The sequence below is a fragment of the Camarhynchus parvulus genome, chromosome 1 (genome assembly GCF_901933205.1).
Source record: "Camarhynchus parvulus chromosome 1, STF_HiC, whole genome shotgun sequence".
Lineage (NCBI taxonomy): Eukaryota > Metazoa > Chordata > Aves > Passeriformes > Thraupidae > Camarhynchus > Camarhynchus parvulus.
In genome coordinates, this window is record NC_044571.1 from 86,490,978 (window position 1) to 86,516,754 (window position 25,777).

General features: G+C 48.5%; 2 protein-coding genes across 3 annotated transcripts; one reads left to right on the forward strand and one right to left on the reverse strand.

The window, feature by feature from the left end:
• The first annotated feature begins 1,215 nt into the window (after positions 1-1,215).
• Positions 1,216-6,889, forward strand: M6PR (mannose-6-phosphate receptor, cation dependent). The gene is made up of 7 exons (XM_030946855.1): positions 1,216-1,402; positions 2,843-3,013; positions 3,206-3,378; positions 3,469-3,578; positions 3,779-3,909; positions 4,470-4,596; positions 5,145-6,889. Exons 1-7 carry the CDS (start codon positions 1,338-1,340, stop codon positions 5,265-5,267), a joined length of 900 nt encoding a protein of 299 aa, XP_030802715.1. The 5' UTR covers positions 1,216-1,337; the 3' UTR covers positions 5,268-6,889.
• A 327-nt stretch (positions 6,890-7,216) lies between these two features.
• Positions 7,217-25,283, reverse strand: PHC1 (polyhomeotic homolog 1). 2 transcript variants are annotated; one of them, XM_030944735.1, is made up of 16 exons: positions 25,228-25,283; positions 21,237-21,393; positions 20,522-20,632; positions 19,274-19,351; positions 18,737-18,778; positions 18,379-18,528; positions 17,297-17,452; positions 15,870-16,368; positions 14,792-15,549; positions 12,969-13,116; positions 12,672-12,880; positions 11,969-12,083; positions 11,272-11,380; positions 10,458-10,608; positions 9,700-9,931; positions 7,217-9,404 (listed from the first exon to the last, which is right to left on the reverse strand). In XM_030944735.1, exons 2-16 carry the CDS (start codon positions 21,348-21,350, stop codon positions 9,250-9,252), a joined length of 3,027 nt encoding a protein of 1,008 aa, XP_030800595.1. In that variant the 5' UTR covers positions 21,351-21,393; positions 25,228-25,283; the 3' UTR covers positions 7,217-9,249. The 2 variants fall into 2 exon arrangements, with proteins under 2 accessions (XP_030800595.1, XP_030801451.1); XM_030945591.1 differs by lacking the exon at positions 18,737-18,778 and having other exon boundaries at positions 7,218-9,404.
• Positions 25,284-25,777: the final 494 nt, after the last annotated feature.

The following is a 25,777-nucleotide window of genomic DNA, read 5'->3' on the forward strand; positions in this document are numbered from 1 at the left end:
GGATCACACTGTAGAAGGTGTGAGGGCAACTCTCAGTTATTGTGTAAGTGTGAATAAATAAATCTGACTAATGCAGCTGTGCCATACTGTTCATTATGGAGTCACAGCAGGACTAAACTGATCAGTTTTCCAGGAGCCAGCAGCACTTCCTCCCTAGCTCTTCACTACTGAAGCAGCATACCAAAGGGGAAACCTCCCAAATTTCCCTCACACAGGTACCTTTTCCAGCATGTTGGTAAATTCACTAACTGCAGCATTTCTTTCTTAACTAGAGGTTGCAAAAGCCTCAGAACTCTGGCAAAGAACATCTGTCCCTTCCAGTAACAGACTCCTGGAAAGTGGATGTGCTCTGGGAACACATCATAAGGAGACAGATGTCCTTTGAACAAGCCAGTCTCACATCTCACGTTTATAGCTTTATTAATGACATCCAAGATGCTCAAGCACACTGACCTTGTGTGCTGGACCTGGAATTCCTCTACAGTGGCAAAATCTGCAGGAGTTGGGGGGAGGCACCTTTATTCCAAAGTATAACAACAAAACATGGAGAGAAACACAAAATGGGGACAAAATCAGAAGCATCGAAGCCACAAAGCATTTTTGTGAAGCGGTCGAGACGCCTCGCTCCTGCAACACAAGTCACTCTGGAGGCACCTGGTGGGTGGGGATGGCAAAGCCCAGCGACAGAGGGACTGCTACCGCCTCCGGCAGCGGCAACGAGGGAAGGGCGATGCCCAGAAGCCTTTCATCCCTGCCGACGCGGCCGCCTGCCTGCGGCTGCTCCGAACCTGCGCGGGGCACAGGAGAAGGGAGAGCGCGACACCAGCGAGGGACAGTCACAGAGCACCTGGGTGAGTTGATGTGCAGCCGGGAGCCCGGCGATCCCGATCATCCCGACCCCGACCCCGATCCCGATCCCGATCCCGATGCCGACCCCGATCCCGAGAGGCTGCTCCCCGGTGCTCCCCGCCGCCTCAGCATCGCAAGCGCGGCTCGCTCCGCGTCGTGAGGGCTCCTCCTCGCTGCCCGCCCTCGTCGTTCATTGGCAGAAAGGCGAGCGGGGGCGGGGCCCCCGCTCTGAGGCTCATCGTCCATTGGCTGAGGGAGCCCTCAGTGCGCCCCCGGCCCTGCCCGCCTTTCCCCCGCCGCGCTTCATTCGCTCCGCAGCGCTCCTGGGCGGGCGATCCCGGCCGCTCCCGCGCTCCCATTGGCGCCGGGCTCCAGTTCCGCCACGCTCTTCCCGGCTTCCGGCTGGCGGGGCGGGCGAGGAAGCCGGTCGGGACGCGAAGGAGGCCGGTGCTGCCCGTGCCTGTGGTCCCCGGGCCGCCCAGCATGGGATGCGCCTGAGCCGCGGGTCTCTCTTCCCTGTGGGCGGCGGCGCCTGGTCCCGGGGCGGCCGCAGGTGGGTGCGCGGCGCTGGGGACGTGGGGAGCGGGCACAGCGAGGCCGCGGGGCGAAGCCGCACTCCGTCCCGGGCGGGTCTGGGGCAGCGGCCCCCGGCTGGAGGAGCCCGGCCAGGCCGCTCCCAGAGCGGCCAGCACGTTGCCGGGAGAAGCCGTGCCCGGGGCTGAGGGCAGGTCCTGCTCTTGGCCTCAGGAGAGAGCAGTCACGAGCCCTCGTGTCACGGGCTTCCTCATTTCGGTGACCGCGCACTGGAACAGATTGCCCGTGGAGGCTGTGGAGTCTCCCTCACTGGAGATATTCCAGAACCGTTTGGACACAGTCCTGTGCCATGTGCTTCAGGACGACCCTGCTTGAGCTGGGAAGTTGGACCGAGTGACCCACTTTGGTCCCTTCCAGCCGTACCCATTCCGTGATTTCTGCGTTCCTAACCTTCTTTCGATGCCCCGTGGCGAGCAGAGCCCCCGTTCAGCAGCTGTGAGCCGCGGCGGTGGACTCCGGGGGCTCTGGGGGAATCATTAGGATCACTCAGACGGGCTCTGTGCCCGTCTGCAGCCAGGTGCATATTTAATTTAATAGAGGGCCTGCCTTCCACCAGCGACTGGAGCTTTACCAAAATCTGCAGCGCAAGAAGCATGGAAGATCTGTTGCACTGCTTTGTTTGGCTGGTGCCATCATTGAATGTTTCATTTGTGATTTTAGCTTGAACCTGAAAGGCAAATCTCATAGATTATTATTATTATTGTTGTTGCTGTTATTATTGCTATTATTATTAATTATTACTGTTATTATCTTCATTACTGCTTTGTTGATTGGATCTTGCATACGATGACTTGCTTTCCTCCTTCCCTGGTGGAAACTGGGAAGGAAGAAACTGCTCTGTGAAGTTGCAGTTTAACATTATTAATGTCTTTCAGATTTTCAGCTAAAGGAGTACTGAAAAGACCATTATAAAGATTAAGGCACTTGAACAAACAGAGCCTGACTAATCAGAGTGGCTCTTCCCTGTGAGCTCTTTACATGAGAGCTGTGAAGATGATTGATTAGAGACCTCATAAATAATTTTCTGCTGACTGGCTTCTCAGTGCAACGCCATAAAAAAACAGTGGATTATGCCTGAAATTTACTCCAGCATTCAGTCTGCTGGACTCTGCTCTGACAGCTAATTAACGTGCTCAGCAGCACAACTTTTTGTGGTCTCAAGGCAAATTCAGAAGAGAGCCCCAAATCGGCCCAGTGAATTGTCTTTGGCTGCACAGGAAATTCAGATTTAGTGTCTCCTGTTAACTGTGAGTTGTTTCTAGATTTCAACTTCTCCTTTTTGCAGTCAGGACTGAGGAAGCGGCTAATCATTGACTCCATGACCATGAAGTTAGTTTGCAGGGGGCTGAAACTAATCCTTTCTGAAGTTAATCCTGTGTTCTCTGTGACATGTGTCCAGGATGTCACCACCTTGCCATACCTCTGCCTTGCTGCTGGTCTTTGTGGCCCTGGCTGTAGCGGGAGCCGAGCAGTCAGAAGAGAGGAGCTGTGATGTGGTTGGTGATGAGAGCACTGAGTCGCAGATGGAGAGAGCCCTGCTGAAGAAACTGGAGCCCCTGAGCCACATGAGGTACAGCACAACACCCTGCAGGCCTTGGAGCTGCACAGTTGGCCTCGGGGAAGGGAGGATTTGGGTCAGGCTGCAGAATGGACTCCCCCTCTTAGTAAGGTCTCAGATTGGCTTCCTGGTCTAAAGTTCCCTCTGCTCTGAGTGTTCTTTGTAATCCAATGGGCTGTCTTTTCTGTCTTCTCCCTGCTGCAGGTTTAACGTGACTGTGGAGAAGGGCAAAACAGAAAAATACATCTACCATTTCAGGGTGTGCAGGGAGGTCAACAGCACCTCGCACGACTTCGGTGGCCTGGTGCAAACAGATAGACAGAGTGGAAAGACCACGGTGATAGGAAGAATCAATGAAACCCAGGTCTTCAATGGAAGTACGGTTCCACTCAATACTTGGCTTATTCAGTAGCTGCCTTTTGCCTCCTGATGTGGATCTGTAGCCTGTATTGTTTCTCTCCTGGCAGGTGACTGGATCATGCTGATTTATAAAGGAGGTGATTCATACGGCAGGCACTGCAGTGGTGAGAAGAGGCGAGCTGTGATAATGATTTCTTGCAAGCGGGGAGTGACAGCGGTGAGTGACACCTGGGGTGAGAGAGCATCAGGGGGCTGCCAGACCAATGGCTGGTTGTGGGCAGAGGGGTTTTGAGGGGACAGTGAGCTGGCTTCCAGTGTCTGGTGCCCAGCTGCACCAACAGTGATAAAACTGTCTCCTGGTGAAGTTCAGTGTGCGTGGGCACGTTTTCACATGACTTCACTTTTCCCAAATTGCAGAGTTCATTCAGCATTATTTCTGAAGAGCGGGAAAAGGAGCAGGAGTGTTTCTACCTCTTTGAAATGGACAGCAGTGTGGCTTGTCCAGCTGAGAATTCCCACCTCAGTGTTGGCTCCATTCTACTGATCACGTGAGTCATTTGACGAGCTGTTTGTGCCTGAGTCATAATCTCCAGTGCTATTTAGAAACATAGCAAATGCTATAGTAAGACTAAATTACTGCAGTGTACTTTCCCACAGCCACCATTAGATGTTACTATGCCTCTGAGCTTTTTGGACAAAAGCTCTTGCTCAGGGCATGGTGCTGGGCTGGTCTGTTCCCAGTAAACGTCTTCCTTCATAGCTTACAGACAAGTGCACTGAAGCATGAGAGATTTGACTTCCTAAAATTATATGATGGCTCTTTGCCAGAGCTGGGAACTCAGACTGGGAGTCTTGACTCATTTTCTGTGTTTGTGCTTAGAGGCACTACTTCACATAATGCTGCTAAAAGATTTATACAAGCAGATTGATAACTTGGGGACCTTTTATGGTCTGGTTTCTGTTTACAGCTCTGTTCCTGAGTGGTGCTAGCATTGTTCCGATGCTAAGGTGAGGCAGGTAGCTGGCTCGGAAGAGATTTTCTATAGGATTTCCTCAGCTTTGATTTTCCTTTTGTTTTTTTGTTTTTTTTTTTAATTCTGCCTTTTAGGTTTGTGTCACTGATTGCAGTCTACATCATTGGTGGGTTCCTCTACCAGCGCCTTGTTGTGGGAGCAAAGGGCATGGAGCAGATTCCTCACTTTGCCTTCTGGCAAGATCTGGGCAATTTGGTGGCAGTGAGTAAAAATTCTTATGTATTTTGAGCCTGGCCCAGGTTAGGCGAAAAAGGCATTGACTCTGTGGTTTGGGTAGACCTACCACTAGGGTAGAGTACTTTGAATCAGGAGAAGGTATCTGTTTCCTTTTTCTTGAGTATGCCATTTTTAAATCCTTGCTGAGACCAATTCCCTGCCTCTTTCCTGCAACTGTTCCTTAACAAACTAGAACATGTACTCCTCAGGAGTTAACACTTTCCAAGTAGAAATGTTCACCTGGGGACTGTGAAATGCTTACTTCTGACTGTGAAATCCTTCCTTGGTCATTGTAGGCAGTGCTATTTATCCTTCATACTTGCCTTGGCCTGATGTTGCTGCATAATTGTCCAGAGCTTTTAAGACTGAGTAGGATGTTTTTTATTCCCAAGTTTTGGGGAGATGTTTCAGGTAGCACAAGGATAGGCATAATCCCTTAGCAAAAGAGAAATGGCAGGAGCTGCTTTGGTTTGGTGTGGATGCTGAGTCAATTGCAAACAGTCTGATGCAGGTGCTGTGTCCTGTGCTCATAGGATGGCTGTGACTTTGTGTGCCGATCCAAGCCTCGGAACGCGCCAGCTGCATACCGCGGCTTGGGGGATGACCAGCTGGGAGAGGAGTCAGAAGAACGGGATGACCACTTGCTGCCCATGTGATAGGCTTTCCACACCAAGATCTTTTCTCCCCATCTCCCCAGTGCTTGTTTAGCCAGGTGCCTCCCAGCCAGTTCTCCTCCTCTCACTTCTGATTTTCTTTACACTGTTTGCTTCCGCTGTCTCCGGTGTCAAGTCCCATGGATGCCTCTGGATGTGAACAGCACTGGTTCCTAATGGCATGTCTTAGAAATATAATGCTGGGTTGGGTTTTAAAAGTGCAGCAGAGCCCAGGGAAGAAGTGTTGACAGTTGAGCAGAAAACAGCAATATGAGTGTTCAGCACTGAGCAGGAATGGGAGATGAATCACTAAGAGGAAAAAAGGGGCATGGATGGGGGCAGAAAGGGAAAAAGGCTATGGGTTAAAACAGCTGATGCTGTAAAAGGGATATTCTGTGTCTTTTTATTTTTTTTCCCTAGGGTTTACAGGATCTGTAAGACACTGGAATTATTTTTCTCTGAATGCATTTTCAGCTTTTCTAGCTCCTGCGCTGTTATACAATTTCTGGCAGCATAACTGGCACGGAGTGCTCTATGCCAGACTCTGGGGGTGAAGAGGCATTAGCACCTCTGCAGTCTTTTGTTTCCCTAATGGCAGTGGTGTGAACTTCTCAACAGTTTCCTTCAACAGCTGTACAGGGATGCATGCCATCCTCTCAGACTGGAGAGGGGCAATGCTGAAAAACCATAGGAGTTAAATGGAGTCAAAATATTTACTTCAGTCAAAGTATTGACTCAGTCTTCTCAATCAGTGAGAAGCAAAAGGAATACATGTGCTGCTAAGGAAAAGGAACATTTGCTGGAACTGAAAGTGACATCAAGACAAAATGAGACAGGTAGCTGCCACTTGAGTTCTGACACAGGCTTCCTGAGGTGACTGCCCACACACCTCAGTCACTATCAGCATTGTGATTTCACGCTCCCCAGAAGTTCCTTGTTTTGCAGAGGGTTTTCCTATGAAGCCGTCAGAATTTATTTTTATATCAAAGGAACCATGGAAGTCCTGGCTAAGAATGCTAACACACTGAGAACTGCATAAGGGACTCTTACATGGTCGGCTTTCATAAATCACTGTCCCCTTAAGCATGGTGCAGGGCAGTCTTATGACACTTGCCCTGTGCAGATGGTACTTAACATACTGCCACTGGCTGGGAGTGAGAAAGACCTTTTCTTTGGGCCCTGGTGAAAAGCAGGTACACTTGAGTTGTAGACTTAATGGGAACCTTCAGGAACTTCGCACCTTGATTCTAAATTGCTTTTTATTTGAGAGGCTAGACTGAGCAATCCCATTCTACCCCACTGTGTGGACTGGCTGACAACTGCCCTCAGTCTGGGGGGCAGAGACTGAATAAGCAAGCCACCACTGTGTTAACAGCAGAGTACAGACAAGGTTTATGTATTTTTAAGACACTGAGAGAAAAGGGGTGGCCCTGCTTTCTTTCTGGGTTTGGAGTGGGCAAGCAATTCCTGCTTTCTTTGACTTTTGTTACAGTCTCAATCTTTCTCATAACATGGGAAAAACAGAAAGTCAGTAAGTCCGTTACTGTTTTCATGGTGGTGTCTAAGGTAATTTTTTTTTGTACAAAACACAACTTTCAAAAATAAAGTGACCAAAAAAAACCTGGTGAAGTGTTGTGCTGATGTAACAAGAGCTTGCTTTGCTGCCAGAGCACCTTTTTTCTCACCCAAAAGTCAAGGGTCCTTAGTGTGTGGTGCCTTGTGCCTGAACTCTTGCCAGTAATGAACATGTTCTAGTTAGTTCATTGTTTTTGCTGCCACCTTGTTTCATTCCAGGTCCTCTCAGGCCTATGAGGGAAGGCTATCCACATCTTTCAAAACTGAAACTTTAGAGGCTCAGGATGGATGGATTATGCTCTGTATTTTTCTGCAGAAATGGCAGTCAGAAATAACTTAGTGATGAGGTTTGTACTTTCCAAACACTCGGGGGTTAAAAAGCAGCCAGACCTGCAAAGCCTGATCAAGCATTTTTTTATTAAGAACACTGAACATGAAATGAAGAAATAAAGCCTTCCCATTTGACCGAAATAAAATCCAGTCCTCAGGAGTAGCTGGTAACAGTGGCAGGCTACCTGCCTGCCTACCCTGCCAAAGGTCAAACTAAGCAGGACTTGTACCACAGCCAGCCTGCTAAGGATAAAATGGTTTAAGGGCAGCCTTCCTCTGCTCACTGCTGATTCTAACCTCCCCCTCCCGTCCCCAGATTACATCAGACCAAACTGTGGTGCCAGGGTGCAAGCAAGCACAGGCAGCTTCCTTTGGGCCTATTTGCATTCACAAAGCCTCAGAAGTCTTCTCACATGAAAAAGGATGTCACAAAAGTGAGATTCAGCAGCACAGTTAAGACTAGGAAGCTGCTGCCACATTTTATCCAACTACTACGCACTTTCCTTCCTCTTTTTCTAACGGGTCAATAAAGAGCCCATTTTAAAGATCTCTAATGTTTTCCTACCTATGCTATAAGGCTTTCTCCCATGCCACTGCAGCTTTCCTGCAAGAGTAGGTGCTTAACACAGAGAACAGTCTTTTGTTTCACTCAAATATTCATGTGAAACTTCTGAAAACAGAAAAGCTGAGATCCATGGTTTATAACACCATCTTGCTCTCAGGTATTTGGCTCTAGAGAGCACTTACCTCTTCACAGTTTGTGTAACTCCTTCAGGTGTTTTGCCTGTTTGAAGTAGAGGTGCTTGTGGAAGAGAATAACTCTGCCCAGGTTTTCACCTTTGGCAATTTGGCTACAAAACTGCAGAATACCACATTTGGTCCTTACAAAAATAAAACAACCAAAGAATCCCTAAGCAAACCTGGAGGGAATGAGTAGGAGAAAATCAGCCTGTAACATGAATGAAATGAGAAGTCATATTAAAAGATCAGTATTCAGTTCTTTTAGGGTGTGTGTTTGGTTTCTTGTAACAGAAATACTTGTTTTACAACATAAAAAAACCCCAACAAACAAAAAAAAAAGCCTGAGGCAAGCAGTACAATACAATCATGTCAGCCTAAATTTTGTCCTTTGAGCTCTCCTGAGGATAACGAAGACAGACACAAAAAGGAAAGAATACAAACTGGTAAGAAAACACACAAAACAAAACCCCAGCTCATTTCATGAAGAGCCTTGGTGCTTCTGGAGACTGCTTTGGATCTGTAAATTATGCCCTAACACAATGGGAAGACAAACCTCGTGCTGCAAGGTCCCCTAATGTAAAACAATCCCCTCCCCTTTGAGTTTCCCATCAATTTGTCATAAGTACTCAGGAAAAATCCTCTGACTGGTTCTGAGAGGAGCACCTGGAGTGAATAGCTGCCACAACACTTTAGCTTTACTGTCTCCTGTAGACATGCAGAGTGAAGACAAGACAGCTCCTATTGCCACAGGCCTTCAAGTTTGGTATGCATGCTGGAATGGCTATTAAACCCAGTTCATGAGCAGCCTAGGTGTTTTTAAAAGTGGAAAAAGCAGCAGCCCCTTTTGCTCAAATTCTTGTCACCTCTGTCACTTGCAATTTGTTAGTTCCCCTTCACAAAAGCCCCAAGCACAGGTGCTCCCACTGTCCGTGTGGGGCCAGCTCTTCCTATGCCTTGAGCTCTGGCAATGATATTCAAAGCTAAGATCTGCTGTGGCAGAAAGGCTCGAGGGCAGTTCCCTTTCAGAAGTCTTTTAGGACAGAAAGAGATGCCCTTAACATCATTATGTGGTGTATACAGGGAAGGCATATTCAAAACCAGGAAGAAGGAGAGTTGTTTAAAGGCCCCAGGTGGCAGTTTTCCTTAACCTTGTAGCACCATTAAGAGACCAAGAGATGGGCTTGTGCATGGCAGTTTCAATCAGTTAAATTCCTTCTCATTCTTCTTAAATGCAAGACCACAGGGGACTGTCCCATTCTTCCCCGCCCCAGCAGGATGCTCCAAAACTGGCAGCTGCCCTGGGGTCAGAGCAAAAGTGAGACCTCTGGCTTCAGAGTTCTTAGGTCTCCTTGAGGACATTGATCTTGGCACAGATCTTGAGAGCTGGTCCCAGCTTGATGTTCATGGCACTCATGAGATGTTCCTCCTTCAGAAGCAACAGGGCCTGACCATCGATTTCCTGTGACCGAAATTCCTCAGCAATTTCTTGGCACCCTGTGAAGCAAACAAAAAAAAAGCAATGAGAAACACATGTGCATTGGTCACTCCCCTCACTCCTCCTGCATCTCTGGCAGGTACAGAAAAGCAAGCTAGTAATCTAACCAACCCCTTTCCACACTCTAGTCCACAGTCTCCTTGAGCACACAGGCTACTTGAGAAATAAATGTTGAGAATCCATCTCTATGATCTACTCCAATTCAGAAACCTGTCCAAAAGCAGCAGGCACCACCGAGCCCAATCTCCCCATGCTACTGGATCACAGGAGTGCAGGAGAGGATCTTGAATTCACCTTGCAATGATGCAATGAACTCGTACACTTCCTCCACACTCCAACGACTAGGGTTGCTCGACAGGAAGACTGGGTTGATGCCATGTAGATCTGGGGTAGGTGGGGCCATGTTAGAGTTTGCCAGGTCCCTCTCTCCATGACTGGCCCTTACTGACAGGGGTCCTGGAGATGTAGGGGACAAAGCTTCATCATAGCTGGAGTTATCAGAGCCTCGACTCGAGTCTTCCTGGCCCTACAAGCCCATAGGAAAGAAAGAAAATAAAAGGGGTTTTGTAAGAAATTCACAATTACAAGCTGCAAAACAAGACATTGGGAGCAGCAGAAATTGTCCCAACAGTCTGGAACAACTGTCCCAGGCTGCTGGGACAGGGGCAGCTGACACAAGAGCTCCCTCTCTTCCTCACATCAGAACTGAGGCTCATTCCATTTATCTATAGCCCAATTGAAGTCATTCATGTGAAAGACTGCTGATCAAATGGGAAAAGTGGATTGTTTTCTGCCAAGGCTGTCAGCAGGTCTCACTCACTGAGACCTTCAAGATGCACACGGGAGCGAATACAGAGTGCACAGAACAAGTACGAACGTGAATACGCTTCCTGCAGTCCATGAGGGATTGGAACACCTCCCTGTGCCTTGTGTAACAAGTGTGCCAGCATGCCCACGGCACATCCTGCATGACTGCATCCACTGTGACAAAGTGGTACAGCCAGAAGGGACAAGTCCTACACAGACCTGCCTTGACAGGTGTGTGTCCTTACCCTGTGGCGCTTGCCCTGGATCTTTGTCCGAGCGATTTCGGAGCTGCTGCGCCGTGGTCCCCGTCGGCGCACACGGGCATAGTTGGCTTCCTGGAATTCCTTCATCTTCTTTCTCTGCAGCCGGAACTGATGGCTGCAGCTGACGTTGTACCTCAAGTAAGCAGAAGCAGAGCAGCAGTTAGAAAGCAGCAACTATCCAAACCACTACTGCTCCTTGCTCTAGATGGGGATAAGACTCCTCTTTACCATCAAGTTCTGTTCCTCCTCCTTCTAAGACTTCCCCTTGGAAGGAACCAGTTCAGACTTCTGACACAAGCAATATTTGGACACCAGAGTCTTGATCTAACATCTGAAGGGTCAATTAAGTAATTCCCCTAAGGGAAAAAAGACCCATAACAAGCACTCTGATATTAACAGGAGGCAGCAATGACTAGTCTAACTTTTCCCCAATGCTCCCTTGTGTCTTTGTCTAGTACCAATGCATGAGATAGCTACCAGTATGCATTTATTTAGTCAGTCAAATGTAGACTTCTCTGAAGATAGGTTCTTTACAGCCCCAGAATTTCCCCCTTCACAGTTCATTTTCTGAGCAAGCCAGAAATCCTGTTTATACCCAGCATCATATCCACCTCTCCAGACCTAGAAGCATTTACCAATCATTTAGAGTGGTAAAGGATCTCTGTGGCCAGTACATGCCACAGAAGGAGGATCAGATGTACTGAAAGGTGGTACACTACTTGGAGAAGGGGCACATGCCCAGTTCCAGCAAACATATAATCACAGATAAGGAATATTACATCTTGCTGTTAATTACCTTTTGGCACAGGTCATGGAACAAAACCTCTTGGAGCCACGGAACTGGCTTGCTGGGGCATACTTCCCACAATATTCACACTTCAACAAGTTTGCCTTCTTGTCAAGCTCTAGTGAGATACAGAGTAACACACCAGTTGGTGATCTGAACTGAAGCATATCACACACTCAATGATTCCCCATTCCACTGCTCTTCTTCTGAGCAGAGAGATGCCAAGCACTATTTTCTACTGAATCTAGTATATAATTAGTTTGGGAAGCAACTGGGAAAAGAGAAGCACAAGCTCCACTAATTAGGATATGGATATGGAACAAAGCAGTTTTTTTCTCCTGGTCAGTACCACTTAATGGAACAAACAAAAAATAGCATATTCCTCACATCCTACAAGGCTGTGGAGGAAATCTCCATCACTCTGCTCTGTCCACACATCCTTCACAGCTTACAGCCACTAAAAACAGGTACAGTTCAGAATCTCCTGCTTACTACTGACACAGGATGTGTAGATCATATTCACAACAACAACAAAAAAAAAGCATTGTCAGTCTTCTGGCACTCAAAAAAAGCAAGATCCTAGTTCCATAGGTCAAGTCTCTAAGGAGCTGGCAGGAAGAGATACAAGTCCATAACGCATTAAGTTAGTAATACAGAGAAGAAACTTTCTGTAACACTACCTAGTCCTCCTGGTCTTAAAACTCACCCATGGAAGCATTATCCTCTCCCAGAGAATTGCTGGACAGGTTTTCATTCTGACCAGAAGGAGCGTCTCCCTGCAGTGGTTTCTCAGATTCTTTCAACAGCTGAGAACAACCCACCTGGATAGGGAAAGAATGAGTTGGACCCTCCAATAAAGGATTCCCTGCGTCCACCACCCTCTGCCAAGGTATGTGCAGCTCAAAATTCAACTCAGAAGAATCTCTCTGCCTAACAGGGAAGGAGAGATGCTGAAAAAAGTCATTACTGCTTCCTGACTCACAGGCTTGGTTGTTCATTTAAAGATCCCCAAGCACTATCTGCCTTGAATAATGTCCAATTCCACATAACTCCATTTCCCCTTCTTTACTTCAACTTCACTTGCTGCCTGTTCAAAATGTATCTTTCCCTCACAGAGAGGAGAGCCTTCTTACAATTGCTGCATTAATTATTGCTTTGGTGAGAACTGGAGTAAGAGTTGCTGCAACACATGTTTTACTCCTTCAAACCCCTTCTCTTTAATGACATCTCTTAATGCCTTGCTTCATTCATGACACCACCCTCCCTTCCCTTCCTCTTTACTGTCGGTGTCGCAGGCTAAAAATGCTGAATTGGAATATGGGGAAAGACACTCCTATGCAAAGATGGAAGCCCACCACCCTCCCAGGCAAGTGCTACACCTCCTTCCCCCACAACAAAAAAATCCCTACTGGAAAGGGCTCTGCTCCTTCCTGGATGACAAAGCCTTCAATGATGTGTGTGAGGATCTGGGGCTTGACGATGGCTTGAGGAGGTTTGGAGTCTCCCATCTGACGTGACACCAATGCCAGGTTTGGGGTGGAAGCAGAGGTGGGGGTGGCTGAGACTCCTTCACTTGATGTGGCATTTGGGGTTGCAATGGCACCAGGATCAGAATTATCTGGAAAGTTAACAGCACAGGCATGAGCTAACTTTGCTCTACTTCAGGTCATTAGCACAGACAAGCAGAGCTCTCCTTTGTGCCTCACCTCCAAGGCCACTCTTCTCCTCCATGTTTTTGGGGTTGTCTGTTACAGGAGAGGACCTGGCAGGCACGAGGGTGGTGACACCGGCTGGCTCCTCCTTCTCTTCCTCTGACTCTGCCTTGCGCTTCACTGCCAAGGTCTGAGATTTGCCCTGCATGAATAAAGAGGAATACATAAGCAGACAGAAAAGCTCCAAAGCAAAGAACAAGACAGATTTAAAAAAACCAACCAAACAAACAAACAAAAAAACAACAACAAAACAAAAAAAATTAAAAAAAAAAAACAACAACAAAGCATCCTGCTCCATTATACTTGATTTCCAACCTGGTTTCTTCTGGAGATGCCTCTAAGTCCCACAGCACATACCTCTACTTGGGAGCATTTGCCTAACAAGGAACAAAGCTTGAGGAGACTCACTGCCACAGACTAGGATGTGATGTCCCAAGTCATGTTGGTACACTGGCAAAGACCAAGACACTGTGTGAACCTCAAAGGATTACTGCAGGAAGAAATGGAATGGCATTCACCCAGCAGTTTCCAAACAGGTTATTTGGATAAATCAGATCAGTTTCAATGAAGAGTCGAAAGAGTCAGGGACACACATTCACCAGGAGCAGAACTGACCCCCTGCTCTAAAAATCAAGACAAATCCTGCAACGCCTTCCTGAAGAAGCAGACAGAGTTTAGAAAGAGTCTCAGCAACTGGCTAAAAAGGTGTTCAAGGCAAGGCTGGATGGAGCAACCTAGTCCACTGAAAGGTGTCCCTGCCCAAGGCAGGGGTGTTGGAATTATATGATCTTTAGGGTTCTTTTTAACTCCAATTATTTATGATTCCATGATCTGAGCTGGCAAAGTGCTGTTATCTCAGGGATTTAGGTAGGCCCTACCTGGACAATTCACAACAGCATGGACAAGGCCTATGGAATTTGAGCTTTCCTCTGCACAGCCTGTTGCTAGGGGATCCTCTGAGGCATAGTCAGTGGCTGGTACCACACACCAAGAGATCTGTAACCCAGGAATATCCACACTGGAGCAGTTAATCAAAAACTGCAGCCTGTGAGAAAGACTCACTCTGGAGAAGGACTTTATGAAGGACTATATCCTTTGTGAAAGGCTGTATCCTATGGGAGGGATTCCCCCATGCTAAAGCAAGGGAAAAGCATGAGGGGGAGACAAAACCTTATGAGCTGACCACAGATCCCATTTCTTGTCCTCCTGAACATTTCAGGGGGAGGAGGTAGAAGAGTCAAGAGTAAAGCTGAGCCTGTGAAGAAGGAGGGAGGTGGTTTTTTGCATTTGTTCTTACTACCAATTATCCTACACTAAACTGGCAGTAAAATAAATAATTTCCATAAACTGAGTTTGTTTTGCCCATGATGGTCATTGGCAAGTTATCTCCACATCCTTATCTCAATCCACAAGTTTTTCACCGTTTTTTCTCCTCGTCTTGTGTTGTGAAGGGACAGTGATGGAGCAGCAACTTGGTGGCCATCCAGCAGCCAGCCAAGGTGAACCAAACCCCATTGTAAAATCGGATACTCAGTATGTGATGTGGACACCCATCCCATCTGGGGCAGGCTCTGAGCCTCACCTATTAACTTGATGCAAGCCTTTGAATGATAATGTGGAAGGGAAACGCTTGTAGTAAGTAACCCCAGGGGTTGGACTGGAATTAGTGTTTTTGAGGGTAAAAAAGTCTCCATATCCCTTTCCCCAAACCCCTTACCCATCCCATCCCACTGACCTGGGCCTTGACTGCGATTGGTGTCCTAGGAATGAACAAAGAGAATCCATATGCTATTCTCCTTCTCAATGGTATCACTTACTGGCAACTGGACAGACTGCATGTAGAATGCTGCTGGCATCTGAGCCACAACTGGAGAGGAAGCTGGGCTCTTCACCATGTGGGCTGTGCCTTGAACTTGTGCCAAATTCACCCCTGTGGTGAGAGGGGGAGCTTCCTGTGAGGATGCTGGAGCTGAAGATGATGATGGGGAAGCAGCATGGGTTTGGGAAACAGGCTGGACTACAGCTGGCATTCCCCGGGAAGTCGGCACCGCTGCAGCAATCTGAGCCAAGCCCAATGCTTGGGCTTGGCCTGAGCCCTGCTGCCGAGTGCCCACCACCTGCACCGGGATGTGTGGAGGAGGCTGCTGTGTTGCTGACATTTTGGCAGGCCCAAGCTGAGGGGGTTTGATGGGGGTGACCAGAGATTTTGACTGGATAGGAACAGGTGACTTGGTGGCTGGCTGGCACGGACTGTCCTGCTGGAGCTGTAAATGCGGTGGCTGGGACTGCAACATAGGTTGCACCACAAGGGTCTGTGCCTGCTGCTGGTTTTGAGGGGGAGCCTGCTGCTGTGGAGGCTGAGCTTGCTGCTGCTGCTGGGTCAGAGATGCTGCTTGCTGCTGTTGCTGCTGTTGAGCAAGTTGGAGATGCGTGGCTGTGTGGAGGAGCTGGGACTGGCGGTGCTGGAACTGCTGCTGGTGAATGGCTATCTGCTGCTGGATCACCACCTGCTTCTGCAGATGGATCTGCTGCTGCTGTTGGATCAGTGAGTGTGGCTGGATCTGCGTATATGTTGCTATACAAAAACAGAGTAAGAAAAAACAGAACACAAAAGTTAGCAACAGTGCAGCTGGGAACAACAACAACAAAAATAAGGCAGCCACTGCACTGCTTTGAGACATTAAACGCCAAAATAACTGACAGCTTACTTGCAGAGGACATGAGAGATTAAATCAACTTCTTGTGCTAATAGAAAGGGATAACTCCTTGAGATAAGTCTCTGGGAGGACCGAAGCTGGGAGATGTGTTGGAAAACCGTTTACCACCAGGCTTCCAAATGTCCTTCTTGTGAAGGCCCAATGATTTCAAAGAGAAAGAAACAGCTGAGTTTTTTACCTGAGCTGATCAGCGTCTGGCTGGGTGCTGGTGTAGCTGTCCTGGTGAGGTTCATGCCCACTGTTTGCTGCCCACCGCTGTCTGTGTCACCCTTCTTTGCAGCTGCGTTCTCCGTCTCTGTCTGGCTGCCCTGGCTGACAGTCACGGCTTGGGCAGCCGCCACGGGCAGCGGCTGAACCACCCCAGTGCCCTTCCTCTGGCAACTGCCAGCGGCACCTGCTGAGGAGCTCTGGCTCAGTGCCATTGAGGGCTGGCTCCCACCAGTGGCCACCACGCCCCCGGAGACACCATTGCTGCCCGCTGCTGCCTGGCTCAGGTTGAGGGACTGGGCTGCCCCGCTGGAGGAGGCCTGGGCCACGGCCATGCTCTGGCCCGTGCTGGCGGCCTGTGGTAAGCCCGAGGCCTGGGAGCTGCCTGGCAGGGCCGTCTTCTGAGCACAGCCTTGGAGCTGGGCGTTAGTGGCAGAGGTCTGCTGGCTCCTCACAGCCAAGTTCTGCACCTAGAGACACACACACCAAACAGAACCCACGCGCTTCATACACAGTGCTTGCCGGGAGTGTGACAGAGCACACGTAAGCAACACACTCTGCTGGGATGCAGGCTGAGTTTGTGCCTCAGGTCTCATGTGAGGAGCTGCTAACGCTGCAGGGCAGAGCTCAGCATGGCCCTCCCCAGGAAGCACATTATCCTGAACTCTCTCCTGCTCAATCTCTGATGGAAATAACAGATCTCGTGGCACTTTGTGAACAGGATCTGGGTACACTGTCTTTCTCCAGGGCATGGGACAGACTTCAGACCCGTCTGCCATACCCTGGCATTGGTAGGACCCAGTTCAGCACAGCTCTACAAGCACAGAGTTACCCCTTTAAAGTCATTAATTTGCAATTTTTGTGCCACCTGCCTGCCCCAGGCCCACGGATCTACTCGTGGTCCACACCCTTTCCAATTTCACTCTGCATTTTGGTGCTGCCATCCTCTGTATTTACTTCCACTCCAAATGACTTGTTATCTCCAAAATTAGATCACAGCTGACTTTTCTTCAAAAAAATTGCTTCAGACAACTCTTTGGCATCTTTACAACAATGAACCAACTGGATGAAGGAATACTACCTCTGGCAAAGACTCTTAATTGGAGTGTGACTGAAAACTGTACATAGAACTCAAGAGTTCTTTTCTCACAATCACAGCCAAGAAACTGTGAAGATGGGATTGATCCAGCCTGTGCTCACCTCAGAAATTTTAAGCAGAAATTAATTTCATCTCTGGAGGCAGACAGCAAACATGAAAACATGGTGGCAAAATCTCCTGCCTGCAAAGGGACAAGGGCTGGGGATAAAATAGCTCTGATGTGCTATACAGGGACAGGTTGAGACAAAGAGCAGAGTGTGGTGTGGCAGAAGCAGGGGAAAGGGAGGACAGTCACTGACCTGGTCTGTGTCTGCGTGCACCCCAGGAGACTGAGTGGGTGGTACCTCCTGCTGGACAGCAGCCACAGCCCCATTGGGCATCAGGATGAGCTGGGAGGCGAGAGGCACATTGCGGCCCAAGGTCCGGTTCACCTGCAACAGGTTCCCCAGCTGCGGCTGTTGGGATCAGGTGGTGTGCAGTGCAAGGAATGGAGGTAGAAGAGAGAAAGGAAGACACAAAAACCACAAGCAAACAGATCATAAAGGAACACTGGGTTGCAATGTCACCCACTGCAAAACCACCAGCCCTCCCTGCACTGTAACACTGAACATACCCCTCCGAAGCAGGAAACTGGGAACAGTTTCCTTATGGAAACAAGCACTCCTCTATCTAACATAGGCCTGGGCTAACTCCCACAGACTGCCCAAGGCTGTGTTATCTAGAACTGGTTGAACAACAGTGATAAAAAACATACATCCAAGATTAGTGCTGCTTGAAAAGTAGGGGATTACAATCTGTATCTGAAGTCAACTGGAAAACAAATATTTTGCAAGTAGGTACCCAAACCCCAGACTTGACTCCACAGTCAAGCCTAATGCTTTCTATCTAGCTGCACTTTAAAGCAATTAAAAGGATGACAATTGTTCACATTGATTTATTTGTCTAGGCTTACTTGAATTCTGACTTACATCCCTGACCTCAGCAAGCGGTAGAAGAGTAATTTATCAAGTATCTGTTCCAGCATTGAACCAGAAGAGTAGCTTTATTTCTGTGAGCTACATTCAAGTCTAGGACACGTATTTCACATTTACACCCTAGTGGGAAGTGCTATGGAACCTTTAACATCTGCAGAGCAGAAGCACACAGTTGTTAATATTCTCACCTGATCCACACAATAAAAAGCTCATCTATCTCAAAGGCTGAGCCCAGAATCAAACTTGTGGTTTCAGGGATGAGAGCTTCCCCATGCAATTTAAAAATATACTGCAACATCCTTAAAGCAAGGTTAGTCTGTAAGTGTTGGTAATCCCAAGCAGTGAAACTCTGCAGTGGCTGCTAAGTGGGGCTCATGGTCAGGACACATTTGATGCCCATCTCTTACCCGAAGGTACATCTGAGCCTGTGACTGGTTGAGGGGAGGTGAGGTGGTGTTCCCGAGGAGCACAGACTGCGTCAGCGTGGTGGCACTCGGGGAGCTCACGCTCTGCGATCGGCTGATCAGCTGAGCAGCTGACGTGGTGGCAAGGTTGATCTTAGAAGAGAAAAAAGCTTCAAATCACAAATGAAGAGATGGAGGCCAAGAAATAAGTACAAATATGCTTAGTGGGGTACAGTCAGAACGGACATTTTAGAGTTTTTTCCTGTATCCAACAGGGGACCAAGAAGAAGAAAGTACTTGTCTTAGAGGGCTTGTCCTACAGGCTACACAATCTATATTAGCCAGAGCCCTGGATACTGACCTCATTTGTATGCTGAGCTTGAGAATCACTGTTAGCATGCAACTGCAATAAGAGATCCAAAAAAATACATCATTTTCTCCAGCCTCCCAAGTAAAGGTAAAAAACCCACAAAACCTTCTCTACCAACTCATCTACTCTCTGAGAAAATCCAAGCTCCTCAACACTTGCTACAAAACCAGACATCGTCTCATTCAACAAAGTACTGCTCTGCCTAAGACAAAAGCTGCTCATGACTCCTCCTTCTTACAAGTCCTGATCCTTTTCTAATCCATGACAATTCATCCCCAAAGCCTCAGCAAACAGAGATCCACGTCTACCTTTCCAGCTAAGAGGCCTCTCCCACCTAAAAACCTCATCTGGTTTCCTCAAGCCCCACCAATAACAACAGCAACCCAAATCCTCAAAGCTGTCTGCATCTTGTTGATTCCCAGGATTCTTAGAAGCTGTGTGCATTCTAAAAGACAAGGAGGAGACATAACAAGGTGGGGAGGGGGAAGAGAGGCTCTGATATGTGTGTGAGGGAGCAGTTTTACTTACAGAAGCCTGGGTGGTGGTGGTCTGTTGCGAGGTGCTAGTGTTGGGGGAGCTGGCCTGTCTACTGGCTGCAATTGTAGCCTGCAGGAGAGAATGGCAGAGAAATGAGTGCCTGAACAAACCTTTCAATCCAGCCCAATTATTAGGCTCTGTCAGAACACCTAGTCCCTTACCCTCAGAGTGTATGACCTCCCATCCTTCCACCCTTGGCTACATGCACTACTCTTGCCCAGCCTGTCATAGTACACACCGCAACCCTCAGCCCGATGCTGGAATCCACTGTTAGCAGCCAGACATTCCCTGCAATATTAGCAATTTGTTGGGCTAATTAGGCAGTTTAGCAGCAAAGCACTCCAAGTAACAAAATTCAGATTAGAGAGCATATGGTTTGTGGAAGAATATAAATATTGATAGACTTATTTCCCCCTCTCTGATGCCAGGGGAATTCCCCTGCATGAGTTTAGTTAGTTTTGTAACTAAGATTTGTGCAAAAGTGACGACAGGATTCTATTTCTTCTATACTATAAGACTGCAGTCAGGGATTTTGAGAACAATGACATCCTGCACTAACTGCCAAGGAGTACAGCTATGAGGTATTGTTACACAAAAACAATGTATTCATGTCACACATAATCCATTTTGAGCTAATGATTAAGTCTAGTAGGGGAGCAAAGTTGATAAAGGAAAAAAAACCCACTTAACATTTATGTATCATAAAATATATTGATTTATATTGATCTGTGTATGTCTCAATTAGAGACAGCCTCCTGGTTGGACAGGTTTACCCTCCTGCTAAAGAAAACATGGCTACTAAGTTCCAAGACAGAAATTTCAGAGAATGCTGCCTGAAACCTCATGCAAACACAAATGTTTATTCTCAGAGAAGCAACTACCCACTGATCCCTTTAATACAGTTTTTAAGCACTACTGCATCCACTGCTGATTTAACCACCCATCTTTTAGTTAAAGAAGGTGCAGGGGGTAGTAATAGGCCTCTGAAGTGCAAGTTCCTTGATGGTGATGTCAAATTTTATCTTCCCCTGCTCTGTAGCCAAAAAAATAAATTAATCTTTGCTTCAGGCTTCCAGTTGACTGGCTGTTTGTATTAATTCTAAACAATGTGTTTAGGGACTCATTGTCTCATCAGGGATCAGGATGACTTGGTGCACAAGGCACTGTATAAAAACAGAACCTCTGGATCTTCCCCAGAGAATGATCCAACTCCTCTCCTTCTGCCTCTTGGCAACTCACCTGCTGGACAGCAGCCAGGCTGTGAAGTTGGGCACTGTTAAACTGCTGCTGGAGCATAAACTGATGGAAGTACTGGGCTGCATTGGGCTGTCTCTGGAGTGCCTGCAGAGCCTAGATAAAGAAGAAAACCCAATTGTCAAAAACTGCATGCCATTGAAATGTGATTGAAGAGAGCAATGACAAAGTAAGCCAACCATGAGAACATCCCTAGAGCACATGAAAAAGCAGGCACCAGATCAGCACATCCAAATCCATAGCACAGTTACAAATTTGGTGACACACTGAATCACAGGTGTATTCCAGGACAGTGGGAATCACACTTAGCAAGACTTTAATAAACTTTAGGACTCTGGGGATGTGCATGCTCACACAGGCAGACAAATGCTCCTATGTAGTTTGTGTATGGAGAGCATAGAGAAACTGGGATGGCAAACTGATTTGCTATAGAACAGCAGGCTAAAACCTATCTATTGGATGACAGTACAGATTAAATCTAGGAGGCTGGACACCAAAGGAGTAACCTATAAAACATGAAACCTCAGGTTACAAGAACTAAACATCACGCCTAGTATAAGAATTTCTGCATCTGAAAAGATGACAGTCCTCTAAGCATGGTCCCATCTTGACACACAACAATGCAGAGGAACACAAGAGGGCTCACCACCACCTTCCAGTGATGCACTGCCATCCCAGAGCACACCCTGGGATGTCTCACCTGTACTGCCTGCCGCTCATAGAGAGACATCTGCGAGATCTGAGGCCGGGTGCTTCCTCCAGAACTGGAGCTCCCGCTGGTGGAGTTGGAGTTCTGCTCACTTTCGGTCTCCATGGCGACAGGATCCCAGGAGCTCAGGCTGAGATGGACTCCAGATCTACATTGAAAGAACTGGAAACTAAGTCAGGCTGCAGAAAGAACCAAACTGTATTTCATTACATTACACAGCTTTTGTACTGGAATATCTCAATACCAGTCTCCCTGCACATCTTAGCTACATTGCAGGGACCAGGGAAGCTGGGATTCTAAAATCACCCAGAAATCTTACTCACAGTTTAAATCTTTTATTACCACCATCAGAAACGTAACGTGCATATTTTCATACTTTTATTGCCATGCTATAGTTGCAAGCTACAGTATCCTGAACTCTTAAAAAGGCAGTGGAAGAAGAAGCAGCTGCAGCTTATTGAAACAGTTCTGGTTACAGACTTGATTGTCTCTCCTTCCAATAGAGATTAGCAAACTGCGGCAAATTGCACTGTGCTTCGACTTCTCCAATGCACTTTGGCAATTTCTGATCCTCTCTTCCTCCAGTCCCTCAGCTCCAATGCCCTACTGACACCAGCTCAGTTCCTCTTTCTCCCAGTTTAGCCCCCAGCCCTCGACTCTTTCTTCTGATCACATGAACTTTCCAGCTGCTTATTGCTCCCAACACATCTTAACTTGAATATTAGATTAGAAGCTGGTATGTGTGGTGGCAAGTTGCTTTCAGAAGGAACAGAGTCAGAAGCAGAGTGGATGAAGTGTTCACTGGCAACACTTGTGAGGCAAAAGCTGCTGAAGAGGTCATGCAGAACCAGGGAGACCTTCCTGCAGCAGAAAGATGAGTTGCAGTGAATTGCAGGACTGAGAAAGGACTGGAGAAGGCTTTCATCAGCTAAGAGGAAGAGAAGTGAGACTGAAGAGAGTGCTTGGCAGAAGAGTAGCACATTGAGATGATGAGGGAGTTTCCTGCAGCAAGAAACATGAGCTACACAGGGAGTAGCAGCAGGAGGGGCTAGAGTCAGAAAGGGAAAAGTGATTATACAAAAGAATTCCACCTGAAAAAAAGAAAACCAACCTGAGTTTTTAGAACTTCATGCAAGATTAAAAAAAAAAACTTCTGCTAAGTCTTTTCACTGAGACAGCCTATTTGTGTTGCATCACTACATTTGTTTCCAAAGTACGAGCTTGTTCCTCTGTAGCATATCTGAGACCTCTAAATGAGACCCCTTAAATGAGCTTCCAGGAGTCAGAGCAGCAGCACAGCCCCTTTATCTAGCCCTTTTTAAATCCAGAGATTCTGAGCTTTACAACCTTCACCAAACATTTTCCTGGTGTATAAGCAAACAGACCTGTGCAGCAGAAAAGGAGGCACAACGATACTCTCAGCCAGACAACTTTTTAAATTCTGAAATGGTGCTAAGAGCAGCAGATGACTTTAAAGTAGGACAACAGCATTAACTCTGCAGAGGATGGGTGGCTAAATCAGGGAACTGCTGCTTCAAACCTGCTCCTCAAAATCTGAAAAATTCTTTAACTGGCAAGCAGAGTGCTGCTGCTCCAGTTTGGTCTTCCAAATACATCTTTACTCTCCCCCAAGCCCTGCCCAGGCATCTCCCTGCTGATGCAAAACTGGCTTCCTGCACTGCTTCAGCAGCGGCGGCCACCTTCTCCTCAGCTGAGACACACCTCCTCCTAACTGGCCACTACTGTCTTCAGGCACAACCCTATTTCAGCTAGAAACAGCCTATCAATAAACCTACCCGGAATATAAAAGCTCTTGGAGAAGCAACTGCCTTAAAGATCTTCCCCAGAGAGGAAAAATTAAATGAAGCCTGAAAATAAACACTGAGAAGGGAAAGAATACAGACTTTTTGAAAGAATGAAACTGTAGTGGATAAAGTACTTTGAGTGGGGTTAAAATGCATATGAACACATTACACCAAGTTCTCCAGTAGCTCAGATGCCATTAGAAGACAATTTATGTTCCCTTGCCCACCTCAACATCCCAATGCAGATGCTCCTCCTTCACCTCACTTCTGGTGCTCATTAGATCAACTTGGTAGCTGCAGGAAAGATACCCTAAAACCCTATTTTCTGCCAGATCACTCAGTTGAATTACCTTACTTGTGATGCCACAAGTGCCCATGAGAGAGGAAAGGATGTAACTGATGTTCACCTTAGCTACAGCAGATACCCTTGTCCTCAACAGCTTCACCAGGAGAAGCCAGGCTTCTGCCGTGGTGCTCTGCTCCACCAATCAATCTGCGTTTCCTCAGTAAGCAGCACCACCGATTCCTAAGATTTCCAGCATTTTTGAGAGTTCCATATTGATCTAGATCTTATTAAAATCAGGTCCTAGCATAAACAGAATCTTACTGAAACACCTCTGGCATGAGACATAGAAAAATTTTGGTCTCTCTGGAGGCAGAAGGCTTTTTGGAGACATGGACAGAGAAGCATCCGCTCGCTTTGCAGAAGGGCGGTAAGAATTTTAAGTCACTTACAGCAAGGAGAGTTATCGAGCAAAACTCTCTCCAAACACAAAAGTGAAAAGGCACAGCATTTCCCCAAGCAAGTTCATCTAAGGATGCAGCTCCATGCTAGTGTAATCCGATCCAAACACAGGCCATTTCCACACAAAACAGGAGAATTACACACTCTCCCCTCCTCCAACTGCATCCCCAAGCACTTTCCTCTTACAAAAACCTAGTGATCACTGGGCTATCACATCACTTGACTCAGCTAGCTGCTCCGGGAGATGGATAACCTACTAAAAATTATTAAACCATGGATTTTCCAAACAAACAAACAAACCAAAAAAGGAACACCAACACACAGTTAACAACGTGGCCACTACTGGAAATTAACCTTTGAACAATAGCTAGAACTGTATCCCTAAAAGGCAGACACAGAAGGATACAAAAGCTTTTTAGCACCATGGCAGAAATGACCAGACAGCAAAAATGACGGGAAGGAGAAGGGAGAAAAAGGGAGAAAACTGGCTCAGGCAGCAGTACAAGCAGGAGAACATGGGCCACTCCAGAGCCTAACCCACACTTGCTGATCTCAGCACACACCGAGAACACCACAGGTGGCCCATCTACAAGTTCCTGACCCTTCTCGAGCACAAGGGCAGACAAAAGAGAAGCCAAACAATACTCTAATCACTAAGCACTAGGTAGGAGAATGAAAAGTTTTACTTGTTCACCCCATGCATTCCCCCGGGACACGACTGCTGCCTACATAACATTTTCTAACTTTCCTAAGTGGTTTTGTCACTTCATCCTTGAGGAACTAAGTTAGGAAACACGTAAGATTTACACGGGTTTACTCCACAGGTTTGGAGAAGCAAAGCTAGCACCCCGTACTACAGCATACTCGCTGCTGCTACTATATGTTCCTACAACAGTTTCCAAGCCACACAAGCAGAGGTGTGGAACTGCCGGGACAAGCTGACTGCTCTGGGATGCTCTGGAAGCAGCAGTGGGCGCGACGCTCCAGCACTGCAGGACCCTGGTACCACCTGGTCCCCACCCCTCGGTGCCCAGCCCGCCTTTCCCCGCCAGGCGCCTCGCCCGGCCGGCGGCGGGAGAGAGGGAGGCAAGGAAGGATGGAAGGAGGGGAGGATGGAAGGGGACGGCGCGGCGGCAGCCACCCAGGCCGCCGGCAACTCCGCCAGCAAAGTTCATCCGACCCGGCGTGCGGGCGCCCTGCCCGCCCGTGCCGTGCCCGCAGCCCCGCCGCGGCGGGAGGCAGGATGCGCCGCAGGATGCCCGAAGCCGGGCGGCGGCTGCCCGGGGAAGCGAGCGGGGCTGCGCGGGGGAGCTGCCCGGGGCCGGGCCGGGCAGACAATGGCTGCTCCGCCGCCGCTGTCAACTTCCATCCCGCGCCGGCCCCGGGGAACTCTCCCCCGCCGCGGCCGCCCGCGCCCCGGGCCCCGCCTCACCTGCAGCCGCCGCGGCTCGGCTCTGCCCCGCTCCGCTCCCCCGCCCACGGGACCCGCGCTGCCGCCGCCGCACCGGAGCCCCGCACCACCACCGCCGCCGCCGCCGCCGCCGCCGCCGCGCCCGACACGCCCCCGCGCGCGGGTAGCCGGGCCCGGCCGAGCGGGCGGGGCGGGGCGGCAGCTCCGGTGTCGGGGCGGGCGGGGCCGGGGGCGGGACCTGGCGGCGGCTCCGGCGGGGCCGCGATCTGGCGGGGCGGCCCCGAAGGGGCGGGACCCGCGCTCGCTCCGCCCGCCGCTCTCCCCGTATCCTTCTTTTTTAATCCCTTTTTGCTTTTCTTGGTTTGATTTTTTTTGTTTCTTTTATCGTTTTTTCTTTTTTTTTTTTTTTTTTTTAATCTCGGCCTCTGGGGCTCCCCCGGCGCTCCGTCACTTCCTCCCTCGAGGCGCTTCCGGGCACGTGGTGCCTTCCCCGGGCGCCGCTTGCCCGTTGCCCCGGTGACGGGAGCGAGCCCGGCGGCGGCGGGAACGGCGGAGCAGCGCCCGGCCCGGC

Bases quoted from the DNA above. Each gene is read 5' to 3' on its own strand.
- M6PR (XM_030946855.1), top strand. From the start codon at position 1,338: ATGCGCCTGAGCCGCGGGTCTCTCTTCCCTGTGGGCGGCGGCGCCTGG. The intron at 1,403-2,842 runs GTGGGTGCGCGG...ACATGTGTCCAG, and splicing joins TGGTCCCGGGGCGGCCGCAG to GATGTCACCACCTTGCCATA. The intron at 3,579-3,778 runs GTGAGTGACACC...CCCAAATTGCAG, and splicing joins GCAAGCGGGGAGTGACAGCG to AGTTCATTCAGCATTATTTC.
- PHC1 (XM_030944735.1), bottom strand. From the start codon at position 21,350: ATGGAGACCGAAAGTGAGCAGAACTCCAACTCCACCAGCGGGAGCTCC. The intron at 19,352-20,521 runs GTGAGTTGCCAA...TCTCTCCTGCAG, and splicing joins GCCTGGCTGCTGTCCAGCAG to GCTACAATTGCAGCCAGTAG. The intron at 10,609-11,271 runs GTAATTAACAGC...TGCTTACTTGAG, and splicing joins TCCATGACCTGTGCCAAAAG to GTACAACGTCAGCTGCAGCC.